This window comes from Scomber scombrus, chromosome 17 (assembly GCF_963691925.1).
Source record: "Scomber scombrus chromosome 17, fScoSco1.1, whole genome shotgun sequence".
NCBI classification, from domain to species: domain Eukaryota; kingdom Metazoa; phylum Chordata; class Actinopteri; order Scombriformes; family Scombridae; genus Scomber; species Scomber scombrus.
This window is the reverse complement of record NC_084986.1, coordinates 17,164,628-17,179,083: the sequence shown is the minus strand read 5'-3', so window position 1 is coordinate 17,179,083 and position 14,456 is coordinate 17,164,628. Positions and strand designations below refer to the sequence as shown.

General features: G+C 39.0%; 3 protein-coding genes across 3 annotated transcripts; 2 read left to right on the top strand and 1 right to left on the bottom strand.

The window, feature by feature from the left end:
* Positions 1–2,239: 2,239 nt before the first annotated feature.
* On the bottom strand, positions 2,240–5,559 carry ppil6 (peptidylprolyl isomerase (cyclophilin)-like 6). The gene is made up of 8 exons (XM_062437501.1): positions 5,482–5,559; positions 5,282–5,377; positions 3,822–4,010; positions 3,524–3,586; positions 3,223–3,370; positions 2,695–2,754; positions 2,461–2,596; positions 2,240–2,345 (listed from the first exon to the last, which is right to left on the bottom strand). Exons 1-8 carry the CDS (start codon positions 5,557–5,559, stop codon positions 2,240–2,242), a joined length of 876 nt encoding a protein of 291 aa, XP_062293485.1.
* A 423-nt stretch (positions 5,560–5,982) lies between these two features.
* LOC133997811 (flap endonuclease GEN homolog 1) lies at positions 5,983–12,317 on the top strand. Its single transcript, XM_062437523.1, has 13 exons — positions 5,983–6,143; positions 6,256–6,460; positions 6,550–6,726; positions 7,539–7,649; positions 7,738–7,811; positions 7,933–8,018; positions 8,308–8,458; positions 8,821–8,857; positions 8,957–9,037; positions 9,127–9,257; positions 9,350–9,411; positions 10,279–10,428; positions 10,954–12,317. Exons 1-13 carry the CDS (start codon positions 5,983–5,985, stop codon positions 12,315–12,317), a joined length of 2,790 nt encoding a protein of 929 aa, XP_062293507.1.
* A 1,629-nt stretch (positions 12,318–13,946) lies between these two features.
* On the top strand, positions 13,947–14,378 carry msgn1 (mesogenin 1). The gene has a single exon (XM_062437683.1). It carries the CDS (start codon positions 13,953–13,955, stop codon positions 14,376–14,378), a length of 426 nt encoding a protein of 141 aa, XP_062293667.1. The 5' UTR covers positions 13,947–13,952.
* The last annotated feature ends 78 nt before the right edge of the window (positions 14,379–14,456 follow it).

The following is a 14,456-nucleotide window of genomic DNA, read 5'->3' as shown; positions in this document are numbered from 1 at the left end:
GTACGATATTATAGTGTCATTATCAATCATACAGAACAGCTGGGTTTGACTTGTGCTCCGAAATATAGCATAACAAGTCAACATGTGTTGTTAAACATGTATTATTAAAGTCCTCCTCCACTCAAAAATGTGTTTTTCTACTTCCTCCTACACTTGGATGTTTGAGCTTCACTGTGCAGGATGATGTATGTGCAGATTTGACACTTGGAGTATGTCTTCACATGTACTTGCTGAAAGGGGAAAGTTTCTCTGTGCTCATTGAAAGTCCAGTTTTGAGGGGTGGACCTGCAAGCATGATTTATGACAACACAACTAGTTTGGAGGCCAATCCTGGTCCAGTATTTAACTCACTTAAGTGTGATGTGGACACTTGAACACGCACAAACACTAAGAATAGACTTTTCATTGAAGACATCTTGTATCCAACAGTAACACTTCTGAAATAAAAACAAAAATTGGATATAGAGTCTGGATATGGGGGAGATGTCATTTCAAGGATTTTAATGAGGCAATTATACTTCATTTGTGTAAAAGTCATACCAGACAAATTATTATTCAAAGTATTTTGTATATTTTATCTTAAAACCTGTCTGGACGGGATCTATAATACACTACAAATAACTTTCCCACTCATGGCCCAACTGACTCACTAGAGCTGTGGTTACCAACAAGGGGTAGCTGGATTAATCAAAGGGGTCACAAGATGATAGGAAAAGATAGGATACAGAAAAAAAAGACATATTTTAGACACACAAAATTGTAATTATTTTCCACAATTTTTTGCATTATTTGAGGTGGATTACTGAGTTTCACCTCCTCAAGCTTCTCTAAGTTATTCAAATAAAATTCTCCTTTCTAAAGCTTCAAGGTTAGACAATTAATAGATTAGCTGATCCATAGAAGATTAGTCAGCAACTATTTTGATAATTGAATAATCACTTTTAATCAAGTTTTTAATTATTTATTGCTTTCTTTGTTGACAGTATGAAATGATAAATGAAAACTTACATGTTGGCCTTGATACAGACCTCTGTACACATATATGATTACAGTGATTTATATGATTTATATTCAATGGCAATACAGGCAATTCAATATCTTTAAAACAGATACATAAGGCTGGATGATGCACAATGACTGAGTTGACTGTTAACATATGAAACATATAAATTAGCCAGTTACTTGAATGGACCAAGAGAAATAAAAAAGAACTTTATCGAGACAATCTGTAGATACTGTATGTAACAGTTCATGTTTTTTCCCTCACATGCTTCTGTATATACTTGGAATATGTATTGTAATACCACAAGATGTATGTTTTGTAAAATAGTGGGATCATGTAATCCATGTGGATTGGGCCAAATTTTTGGCCTGACAGAAATACAATAAAAAACTAACACTACAAGGCTCTTCAAAAGGGCATCAGCAATTAGGCTCAATCATGGGTCAGTTTTTCTCAGTACTGCTTATATGGGAGGCGCCTGAAAACCACCAAATATGTTTTTTTTTCTATTGTTCATTTATTTTGTTTCATTTAAGAACAATATTATAAAACTGATTCAAGGTTATCTAAGGGCAGATGTCATGTAGAGATCTCTGATGTTATCTACTTTAGATTCATGAGGCGTCATGTAAATGATTGGATGCAATCTGTAAAAAGGAAAAAAGCTTTTGTTATGGGGCCGGATATTTGCGTTGGAGGGCCAGATTTGGTCCACGGGCCTGTTACTACTCCCCAATCTCTTTTACCATTAATTTATATCATGAGTAGTTCGAGGTCATAATTACATTTGGACTGCTAAAATCTTATTTAGCCAGGAACTTTCCTCTCGTCCCTCCTAAACTCATATTCAAATTTACTTTACTGGCATGATAAAGAAGAAGCCGGAGTTGCCCAGCAGTACGTCACTCCTCTCACCTTATTTATTTCATTTATAAAACTGTTATAACGTCCCTCTCACATATACAGATTATTTCATGTGGAACTCCTTAAAAAAGATGGAAAGTGACAAGGAGACAAAACATATTTCCTCTGAGTCATGCACAGTACAAACATACTGTAAATTTACCAATGCCAAGGTTTTTAACATAAACAAAAACGTTTTTCCGCAAGTATGCATTTATATTATAAGTATGTTAAACGTATCTTACTGTACATTTATTTGACTGCATAAAAAACACTTTTAAAAACTTTATTTAAAAAAAGGCAACAATAGTGAGTGATGTTTAGGAGCTATAACTAAAATACTCCACAGTCTACAATTTTGCAATCATACTTTGGTCTTTCATTGCAAGTCACGGCTTCTTCTAATCTCCTGAGGACATCGACACCTTCAACCACTTGACTGCAAGGAGCGGAAATAAGACATTAAGCTCGAGCAAATATGTATGACAGATCTGAGATTAAAAAGAAATGGGAAATTGAATAGATGTCTCTCAAGTCAAATTAGTGATACAAACCCGAAGGCAACATAGCTCCTGTCCATCCAGAGCGTTGGCTGCAGCGTGATGTAGAACTGGGATCCGTTGCTGTGGGGGCCCTTATTGGCCATTCCCAGAATTCCCCGCTTAGCGTGAGAAACAGCAAAGCTCTCATCTAAAATGACACATGTTCAGGTGAACAAGTAAATCCACACATATACACAGGGTGTTCACATAGTAATGCTGTATATGTGGGACTGTAAATGTGTGTACCTTCAAATGTTGGTCCATAGATTGACTCGCCTCCATCAACTTTTCTTTCTGGTGAAATATCTGCAAAATTAAAGGATTAAGACCGGGGTGATACTACAAAAAAATAAACATTCAGATATATTTTGCTTCACTTCTTTAATCTCACAATATTTTGTTGACGACTTTAGGTTCTTTCAAACTCCAAACAAGGGTTGGGCTATTTCATTTCAGAGAAAAAATAATGAGTCATGTGGATATAATGGCCATATATTTAGAGGCATTATTTGCTCATTTCCCAGAACTGATTAAGAACATTTCAAAGAATAGTCATATAAACTGGAATTATTGTCACTCAACTGCAATACAAGCTTTATAAGTGAAAATGATTTACACCCATTAATGACCACAATACCAAATCTGATCTATTTCCAAATCTCATGATTGATTCTGTATTTCTGTTGTACTGGTATCAAATGTGTGTGTGGAGCACTTGAAAACCAACTACATGTGATCAACATCATTACAGGGCTGGTGTGGACCATGCAGTACCTCCGCCTTGCACCCAGCCGTTGGGCACCACCCGGTGAAACACAGTGCCCTTGTAGCCGAGCTGGAGGCCGCTCTGTGAAAGACCTCGCTCTCCCGTGCACAGAGCCTTGAAGTTCTTTGATGTTTTTGGACACACATCTGAGAACAGCTGAGGAGAGGAGGACAATATGACACGAAAACATCACTCAAGGACAGTTTGAAAAGTCACAGGGTTGACAAAGCGTAGCCGATATGTACTGTATAGGTGATGTTCAAATACTTAAATATGGATCTAATGTTTTATATGTCATATCGGCCTCACCTCAAACATCAACCTCCCCACTTCTTCTCCTGCTATCTCAATGTCCATGAAGACAAACTGGTGCTAAAATGAAAGGAGAGAGACACGTATTATTTTTCATGTTCAGGTCTCAAGATATTCCATGAACTTGAAAAGCTTCCAATACCTAAAAAAGTCACAAGTAGCTAATCCAATCATGTCCTAAATTGATTACTACAAAAACTGTACAGAAGTCAGAGACATTCTTCCTGATACCAGCCCCCCCACCTATAAAAAAACAAACATGTATGGTATTTATGTGAAAGTGTTGTTGACTTGCCCCAGTTTTTTGGAGGTGTTTGGAGTAGCAGTCCTCAGTGAGAGCCTTATAAAAGGCCTGCGGCCGAGTGAAAGTGAAACCCCACTGCTTCTTGGCCCAGCTGGCAAGATCCCTCTCATTCCCGAGGAGATGGCCGTTCAAAAAGCACATCAGCCTGCTGGAGTACTGCCACACTTCACCACGCAGCTCCTTGAATCACAAGTGTTGCACAATAAACATGGTGTGATTCAGCATCTCAGAATAACGTCAAACTACAGCAACGTGTCGAGGAGGAGGTGTGTTTATCTGACATGGAGCAAAAACAAAAACACCTCTCTCCACAAGCTGCTGCAGTTTATACATTTGCCTCCATTATTTATTATATCACCACTCATTTCAGATGAGGTCATTGATTTAAACAGTGGGGGAGAGTAATGAGTGTATTAACTCAAAAACTGTACAATTGTGATATGCATAACTGGAGTATTTCAATTTTATGATACTTTACACTTTTACTGTACTGTCAGAGGAAAATACTGCACTGTTTACTCCACTGTGTTCATTTGCAGAGCCTTAATTACAAGTTACTTTGCAGGTTATACATTCAAACACTATGACTACTTATAAGATACAATGCCCAGCAGTACACAAACTAATTAAAAGGAGATCGACTTTGACCAATTACAACATTTAAATGCAGTTGACACAGTAATGCATCATTAATGATGATATGACAGTGACATGGGCCATATGAGTACTTTAACATGATATTTAAAGTACTGTATTGTACTTTAAATTTAAATTTTGACTTATTTTATTAGCTGTTTAACTCAGTTTTGTTGAACATGTTAGGGTGGGACAACTTAAACCTTCATCATTATTATTAGAATATCGAAAATTGGTGACATGTATTGTTGTTTGTATGTATTTCTCTGCATAGCTCCTGCTAACTTCAACCTGAGCAGAGGTCTAATCAGCCACGAGGAGTGAAAAAGCCTGTGAGACCTTTTTGAGAAATGTTTTGAATGCCTGGCTTTTTACTTGTATGAAAGAGCTTCTGTCACTTAAAATATTTTATAATTCTTCCTCAATTAATATTGAGTATTAAACAAAGTGCAGAACTTCAGTCCTCTCCACATCTCTCACAATATTGTCCAATAACTGCTTTTTCACTTAAGATAGATATTTTTTTCTGCACATAATATTTTGCACAACATTTCTTTTCCCCCCTACAACAAATAAGTCAGTTCATGTAGATAGCCTAAGTATTGTAACTTTTATAATGCATGTATGTAATGCATATAGATTTAATTCAATTTACTTGACCTTGTTTGTGCAACTTACTCCTTATTCTCATCAGTTTCCTTGTTCCTGCACTGCTGGGAATTTCCCCCTCTGGAGATCAATAAAGTCTTATCCTAGTTTTTCTCCTAATCAATATCACTGTTGAACAAGTTGAATTTCAGACACAGATGACTCACCCTTTTCGTGTTGCACAGAAACATGTGCCAGTCAAATTCCAGTAAAGGTTGAATGGTCGGAACCATAAATGCTTCAGGAAACTTCTGTTTTATTGCCTGTATGTGTCAAAAGATACAAGTGCTGAAGTGTTGTTAGTGTTCGGGTGAAAACACATCTATCATAAATATATAATTAAAAACAGTACAAAGTTATAGTTTACCTCGGCGATGCTCTTGGCAACATGAAAACTTGGGTCTTTAACCAAGCCGGTTATTTCTACATGCACCTTTGAGTCCATAGTTTTCAGTTTGTAAACAGGAACCTCGTATCCATAGCAACAAGCATTTGTGGCGCTTAGATGTGACGTATTCTGGCTTCGTTAGACTTCGTTAAAGCGCCCCCTTTCTTTACACTTTTCTTTTTTAATAACCATGTTGCTCGGTGAAGTAAGTGTCAAATATGCTCATTATAAGTTCTAGTGACACTCTAAACTGAACTTACACCGACCATTCACCTTCTCTTAAACGTCGTGATGATTTTGACAGCATTAAGGACAGCGTAGTACCGAGGTGTTCAACGAATTGGAACGAAGCACAACGGCGCGACCATTTGAAAACTCCCGATTGTTGTCCTGCTTCCTGTCGCCTCTCAGTCCTTTTAATGCGTTTTATACACGTATTTATCTGTATTTATCCGCGTAAAACCAAATGTATGTGTAGTTATGGGTGTGCACGATCTGTGGTCTATCGTGGAGCCGGTTTGTGAGTCGGTTCCGCTGTACAGTCTGAGTAGAAAGACGCTTGCAGTTGACCTGAGTTTGTGGGTGTGCGAGGCCCAACATGTTCAAGCAATGATGGGGAGAGTCACCAAGCCCCACCTCAGGTAATAGTCACACATTTGTTTGTTAATTAATTCTTCCCGGTGTCCAATGTTTCCGTCCTAATTGAGGTTATCAATGCTCTTACTTTCTTTGTGTGTATGTGTGTGTACATAGGAATCTATTTTTCAGGGTGTCTTCTCTCACTCTAATGGGGGTGAAGCTGGTCTTTGTCATGGAAGGAGATGCCCCTAAACTCAAAGCAGAAACTATGAGCAAGAGGACAGAAAAAAGATATGGAGGATTTAAAAAGGCTGCTGCTGCTGCCCCTAAGTGCACAACAAGCACCGGTAGAGGGCGCTTTAAAGCTGTGCTCAGAGAGGTTTGTTGGTCCTCCAGTCTCATCATAGCCAGTCATAATCAAATATGTGTTATATGATCTGCACTTCAGCCCTTCTCATGCCTCTGTAGTGTGCAGAGATGTTGGACTATCTGGGTGTGCCATGGGTGACAGCTGTAGGGGAGGCCGAGGCCATGTGTGCATATCTGGATTCACAAGGCCTGGTGGACGGCTGCATCACCAATGATGGAGATGCTTTCTTATATGGAGCCCGGACTGTCTACAGGAACTTCAATATGAACTCTAAAGTATGTGTGTGAAGGTGGTGGGAAATCTGCAGAATGGTGTATCCAAAGGCGTTTTCATTAATGCGTTATGTCATTTAATAGAAAAGGATTCTTCACCTCTGACTGTTGTGGGGTGCAGCAACAGATTCAAAGACTGACAGAAAATTAATGTCTGATATTTTGTCATAGTATAATCAAGTAAAGATGTAAAGTATTTGCTGATAATTACAACAATTGGGAATAGGTGTGGCAATTAGTTGTTTGCTCATTGACAAAAAAATAATCGCCAATTATTTTGATAATTGATTCATTGTTTTAAATCATTTTTAAAGAAAACATGCAAAAATTCTCTGGTTTTCTGGTTTCTTCGGTCCTCTATGATAGCAAATAGAACATCTTTGGGTTGTGGACTGTTGTGGACATTTGAGGTTGCATTGTGGGCTTTGTGAAACAGTGATGGACATTTTTCACCACTTTCTGACATTTTGTAGACTAAAAAGTAATCAATTATTTGAGAAATAAAAAATTGACCATCATAAATCATAATAATAAAAATAATCAATAGTGGGCTCTCTCTCTTTCATATTATTACAAGCTTAAACCTTAGGGGCTTTAGCTGTTGGTCAAGTTGTGATTGGCATTATCATTTATTAAGTATTTTTATAGACTACAGAATCATTACAAAGCTTGTGAATGAATGGAAATAACTGTCACGTGCACCCCTACAACTTTTGTTTAACACAGCCAGTAAGGAAGGAGCATTTATGTTTTAATCTATTAACCATCTATTAACATTCGATTTACTATGATTTTGTTCTCTGTTTTCTCTCCAGGATCCTCAGGTGGACTGTTACAGGACTTCCCGTGTTCAAACAGAATTAAATCTCTCCAGAGAGAATCTTGTTGGTCTGGCCGTCCTTCTTGGTTGTGATTATATTCCTAAGGTAGAGGGACTCTTAACCTAAAATGTGCCACATCAAAATCGCCAATATGAATGACTTTTGTTGATGAACACTTTGATGCTTCCTTAAGGGCATACCAGGAGTTGGTAAAGAGCAAGCTCTGAAGCTCATCCAGACAATCAAAGGACAGACACTTCTGCAGAGGTAGGAAACAAAAAATGTGATGATCAATTTAAGATATTTTCTTTACCTTCATGTGTGCTTTTCCAGAGCACAAGTTATGTTGTGTTGGGGTGCACTTGTAACCTTTCCGTGATCACTTCAGGTTCATCCAGTGGAAAGAGGATAATGCAGGTGTGTCTGAGGGAGTCGTAAAGAAGGTTACTCACTGCCACGTTTGTCGACATCCTGGTGAGTGATGCCCTGCTTTGAACTCTGACCTCATGTTTCTAGTCCTAGTACGAAGTAGAGAGCAAAAAGGGGGGTGTCCTACGAGTCACATATGGCTGATTTAAAGTCATTTAACCTGTCATGTTAAAACATACACATATGTGAGAGATAGTTTGTCTGAATCTGCCTCTGACTTTACATCCAAGTTGTAGCAGTGTGTTAGATTTTAAAGGGGTTTGTTTCTTGTATTTACAGCTGGCTTCCCCCTCCACTATCATACATTTATTCTGATTCTGATCTTCTCTTTCAGGCTCAGCAAAGGCACATGAACGTAGTGGCTGCGTGCTCTGCGACAGTAAACAATTCTGTCAACCTCAGGATTTTGATTACCAGTGTCCCTGTGACTGGCACCGCCATGAACGGACCCGCCAAGCTTTGTCAGTTGAGGCAAACGTCAGGAAGTACGTGACTGAACACAAAAAAGCAGATAAAAAATAAAAGTAAAAAGTAAATCATAACTGTCATCCTTGGTCAGTTTGAGAAAAGTGATACAATTGATTGTTCACTAGTACTGGAACAATTAGTTGATTGTTAGAAAATGAAGGCATTTATTAAGCATGTCTTAGTCTTTTATATCAGTAAATGTATAATATTTGGCATTTAGGTAAGACATTCAACGACATCGACATATCTCTTGGAATTCATTGTGGGCATTTTTCAACAATTGCTGACATTTTATAGAACAAACAATCATTTAATTGAGAATATAAAGATATAAAGATGGTTTCATTTTATTTCTGTTTCATTTCTTTCTTTCTTTTAGGAAAACACTGGCAAACCAACAGTTCCCTTTTACAGAGGTACAGCTCTTTTCATCTGCCATGCTTTATATGTTATTATTTCATAACTGTTATAATAATAGTAGAATATGTTTATAATACTGAAATTGCACCTTGCAGATTATTAGTGAGTTTCTGGTTTCCAAGGATACGCCTGTGTCACATTTAAAGAGGAGACAGCCAAATATGCTGTTAATACAGGTATTGTGTTCATTTTTTAAATCTTTTTTTCAGTTATGTTTTCAATCATCTGTCCAGACGGTTGCAAATGAAAATGTTTTGTTTTCTAGAAATTTGCCTACGACAAGATGGAGTGGCCAAAGCACTACACCAGTGAAAAGGTTCTAGTTTTGATGACCTACGCAGAGCTGATGAACAGAAAATATGGAAGAGAGATGTCTTCACAAATCAAACCCCTACGGTAGACATATATTTTCAGTCTCAAATATTACAAAATTAATTTATATTGTATTTCAGTGCATACATAATAATCAATATCTTTTTCTACACAAGAATATTTAAACCAAGAGTGAGGAACGCAATCGCTTGCTTCGAAGTCAGCTGGAGCACACCAGGTCAGTTTTTTACCTTTTTTTTGTCTAAGTTTGACGTACACTGTTCTTCATCAAAGTCTCAGCTATCACATGCATGCCCTCTTAGATCAGAAGATCAGAGAGTGAACGATATCTAAGAAAACATCCTCTGAGTTGAGTGACAGGACTGCTGCATTAAGCGGAGGTTGGGGTGCGGGGCGCTCGTCACCGGGTTGTCTGTTAGTGACTGGCTGTGAGGTGGGGTTCAGAGGTGGCAGATCAGTCACATCAGCCGCTAGGTGCTAAACCGGCTTCCTCTCCTTGCTGCGAAATCTGTCATATCCAAGTCCACCTCACTAACAAGCCCGCCTGACAAAGTCTCAATTAACTAATACAGAATGCTTGTGTTACATTATGCAAATTAAATGGGTTTAATGCAACTAAAAGGTAAGATCAGGGATATGAAACATCTTTTACATCGCATTAATTATTGAACATTTTAAAGAAACAGTACCTGAAGTCACATAATGTAAACGTAGTATCACTAAGGTGCCTGTACTGTATAATGTCCTAATTTACAGACTTAATTGTGATAAATGTAGATATTCAGCAGTACATTATGATTATATTATCTTTCTTACATTAGATAAATGAAACACATGTAACTTAAAATCTGTGTGTCAAGTAAGCTGATTCAGTTATTTTGATTGCATTTAACCATACAAGTTAACATGTTACAATTTAGGTTCATATAGGATGTAGAAATTCTTTTGATTAAACTTTCACCTCATTATTTAACACTTCAGTTAATACTTGACAGTGTTCTTGACTTTCCTGTTTCCGTTAATAAGAAATGTTTTATTTTTAAAAAGTCTCATGTTGTCTCTAACCTTGATGTGTATTCTGCAGCTCATTACGTCTTTCCTGAGGATCGGCCTGTGGAGGATCAGTGTGAGGTGAGGACAGTGGAGGAAGAGTCTCTCTTTCGTGTGGCCTTCCCAGAGGTGGTAGAGAGCTACCTGAGGGACAAAGCTCTGGCTGAAGAGAACAAGACAAAGAGTAAGACAACACTTTATAAACTATTAACATTCAATTAATGTCAGTACAAAAAAATACAATATTTCTTTTTTTTATATTATCCTATTTTTCCCCTTTCCCCAAAATTAACCCTGTCTGACAGTAAATGTAAATACTTTTTCACAACAAAAATGGCAGCCCCCCCACAGACTTGACAAGCTGGAAGACTTCCCACACTGTGCTGACACGGGTGTCGTGATCAAAGGCACCTGGCACTTTGACTTGTTTTTCAAGACTGTCTATTACAGCAGCTCTGACACCTGAAAATGTAGAGTTTGGCAGCTCGACTAGTTCACACCAAAGGCTTTGATGCAGCCGAGAGGTGTCTGTCTCGCAGGCTTCACCGTCACTTTATGCAGGTTGTGCTTTGCTCCCCCCGGTTATCAATGCTGTAGAGCTTCACTTCCTAATATGTAGGAAAGGTTTTACAGTCTGGAGATACCTGAGTGAATATGTTCTGAGGAGTAGATTTTAAAAACTGACCCTCACTCTCCATTTCTTTTTCAGAGAGGAAACCAAAGAGTAAAAAGGAGAAGCCAGAGGGATCTGATAATATTTCTGACCTCTTGGCTCAGATGACCCTTCAGAGTTCCTCTTTGGCAACCGCTACTATTCAACCACCAACGCTGCTGCCGACTGTTTCAGTTCAAAAAGATGAAGTGGTGGTTTTGGACACTCCAGTGAACCATAAACAGCATCAAAAACAGAAAGAAACCTGCAGTGCCCTGGGTGACTGTCCCAACACTCCTGTGTCTCATGCTGACTCAGAGGCTGCTTCACCTTCTGTCTCAGTTGTTATCGACGCACTGCACCTGAGTGATATCGACTGGGATGCCTTGTCCTTCACATCTTCCCCACCTCCTCCACAAACGGCACCTAACCCCACCACAGATACTAAACCAAGCAAAACTGAAAATGAAAAAGAAAACACCAAGCTGAAAACCTCAAGTGACATTAAACAAGCCGAGTCCAAAGCTGCTCCAGAGCTGTGCTACACAGAATGTCCTCTAAGGGACAGAGTGCTCATGAGAAACACAGCCAAAGCTATGAACCAGATGGATATACACAAAGATGTGGTCTCAAAACAACTGAACTATGAGTTACCCTCCCTGGAATGTGTTTCGTCTCATAACTCAAACTTAAAACCAAACGCACAGATCTCCATTAAAGACAGTGATCACAGTAAGTTGTCAGGAAAGGAATCGGCTGTTAAAAAAGAGCCGCTCACTAATAAAGGCCAGTGTGTAACAAATAAGGCAGAAAAAGAAACTCACACTTCAACACAGCAGTCAATACTTGCAGTACAAGCTCAAAGTAAGACAAAGGACACCAAAAAGCCTCCTCACAAATATAAATTTGTCAGGACCGCCATTATATCATCTGCTGCCCCACCACAGAGGTGCCACTCTGACCCAGGTAACAGCGACAAAGACAGAAACATGCCCAAGACCACCAAGAAGAGCGTGTGTATGAGCTTGTGTTCATCCAGTGAAGACAGCGACACAGAGAACCAGCAGCTTGGACCTCAAAGAAAGACAAAGATCAAACCCATAAACAAAATCAAGGGCAGATTGCTTTTAGACTTCCCCCTGAAACCTGTTTCTAAGACAGGCAAACCAATGGCAAACACGGCTCATAGCGTCCAATTAGGACCAAAATCTCAGAGACAGAGTGTTGATGTTAAGATAAACAGCGTTCCCGTGTCAACTACAAGCAAGTGCCAGGAGGTCCCAGCAGCTAGTGTGCACGATGACGTGTTCCTTCAGACTCCATCATCACCTGTCATTGTGTCAGATAGTGATGACTCAGTGATTTGTAGTGAGAGTCCGCTGCCACTGGCAGAGAGACTGAGACTGAAATTCCTGAAGTGAGCTGCGGGATTACAGGATGAAGAAAAAGCGTGCACGATATTTAATGATGAGTGTGAAAGTTATTTCTTGACCTCTGTAATGATAAATTGACAAAATGATAATCAAGGTCTATTCAAATATGCTTTTTTATCAGAGCTTTCAACCACATCTCAGATAACTGTTCAAATAAATAAGTTATTTGTGAATGTTAACTTAACAATAACTATTAACTAAACCAAATGTACTGTCATCCTAAATGAATTGTTTCTGTTAGGTAAATCAAGAATAAACACATATTTTAGCTGATTAATGGTGTAATAGTCAATTGTCTGTTGCAGTTTTATTTCTACCTTAATACAAGTTTATTTTTATATTGAAGTTGAATTGAAAGAAACTACCCTCACAACTGAGAAAAAATCATATTGTAAAGGTGTGTCACTAGATAGTAGTTAGTTTGGATTTATTTCAGAAAATTGTCTTACTGTGTGGCCAATGCCCAAAATATGAAATTGTTAAATAAATAATGTGCTTTGGGAATGTTGTTTTGCACTTATGTTAACACCTTTCTGTAAGTTGTGGCTATGATACTGACTGGATCAATTTGTCTTACACAGCACTGTTTAAATATTAAATGCCATGTAATAACACCAACATGTGCTCAACTCCTCCCCCTGTTCTTTGACAAGCTGCATGTCACTTTACTGAGCTGGAGAGAGAAGGCAAACAGAGAGGACACTGAGCCATTGGTTTTACAACCTGCCAGTGTCAGTCCCCTTGATCACGAGTGAGGCCTTACACACCTTTTCAGACATGAAAGGTCTGGCAGGAGCTTGGTGACAGCTGCATCCTCTGCCCAAATAACAACTCATTCCCAGTACTGGCTCTTAAATATGGTGAAAATCAACATCATTCAGTCTGTTTCCCAAAGTGTTTTCCTGTCTGGCTTTTTTTTTTGTTGCTTTAGTTTAGTATAATTACACCTGGTAAAACAAACTACTCAAAATTGGACACTGGAAACAAGTGGCATTGACAATTTAAAGGGAAAAAGGATTTTAAGATTTAGCACCATTACAACAATATTACCTGTAATTAGGCTACAAACATTTCCAGGCAGGACATTAATTACAGCTGTTTTCAAACCTTAAGTTGCAATTTGTTCTGTTTTTAACAGTTTGGCTCCTCAAGGTTATACTTTAAGTAGAAATGGGTTTTGGTTCTACGCTATGACTTCCAGACTGAAGACACACGTAGGCCTGACTTGCCAGAGACATGTGAAGATCTCAGGTGAAACAGCATCCTCTCATTCCTTCATTAGACACATCACATCAAACTGATAATTGTCGTCGTTCAGACTTTAAAGAGTAATTCCCCACAAAAGGAATCTAATTATTTTTCTTTCTATCACATTATCCGTCTATTTAGCCTTATTCACACCCCAGTGATAACGAACGAAGTCCTTCGGGAAGGTCGCATTTTGGCACTTGAGGTTTTCTTTGAACTTTTTTTTTCGCCTGAGCTGTGAACCCATAAACCTCCGGAGATCTGCTTCTATATAAAAACGCTTTGGCAAAATCACTTTCACACAATCTGCCTGTCATCAAGTCTGAATGTCATCCTCGCTGCAGGAGCGGTTGGAAGTCTCGGGATATTTCTAACATGGACCTGGAGATTGTTACAGCTAAAATACTCTCTGACTGGAAGTGCCATGAGAGCGCTTTTGGAGAGGACCATGACTCGCTCCAGTCCTCCTCGCCGGAGTCTTCCATCGACTCCATGTGCTCTTCGCCGGAGATGTGCTACTCCAGCGGCCACCAGGACATCAAGGACTTCTCTTTTGGCTTTGGCAGAGCGACTCCAACAGCGCCGAGGCAGAGCAAGCCCAAGATGTCCACCAAAAGACGCATGAAAGCCAGCGAGAGGGAGAAGATGCGGATGAGGAGTCTTGCAGAGGCTCTACACCAGCTCCGTGACTACCTGCCGCCGGACTACAGCAAGAGAGGCCAACCCTTGACCAAGATACAAACCCTCAAATACACCATCGAGTACATCAACAAGCTTTCAGACATCCTGGGCCGTGCGTAACGGACGCAAAACGGACCATTTTACGCATCAGGTTTACTCTCCTCTGGACATTTGATGGAAATCCTTTTGTATTTCTGA

Coding starts and splice junctions, on each gene's coding strand:
- LOC133997811 (XM_062437523.1), top strand. CDS start 5,983: ATGGGTGTGCACGATCTGTGGTCTATCGTGGAGCCGGTTTGTGAGTCG. Junction 7,650..7,737: donor GTTGTGATTATATTCCTAAG/GTAGAGGGACTC, acceptor TGCTTCCTTAAG/GGCATACCAGGAGTTGGTAA. Junction 9,038..9,126: donor CAAATATGCTGTTAATACAG/GTATTGTGTTCA, acceptor TTTGTTTTCTAG/AAATTTGCCTACGACAAGAT.
- msgn1 (XM_062437683.1), top strand. CDS start 13,953: ATGGACCTGGAGATTGTTACAGCTAAAATACTCTCTGACTGGAAGTGC.
- ppil6 (XM_062437501.1), bottom strand. CDS start 5,559: ATGGACTCAAAGGTGCATGTAGAAATAACCGGCTTGGTTAAAGACCCA. Junction 2,597..2,694: donor CTATGGACCAACATTTGAAG/GTACACACATTT, acceptor GTGTCATTTTAG/ATGAGAGCTTTGCTGTTTCT. Junction 2,346..2,460: donor AGGAGCTATGTTGCCTTCGG/GTTTGTATCACT, acceptor CGCTCCTTGCAG/TCAAGTGGTTGAAGGTGTCG.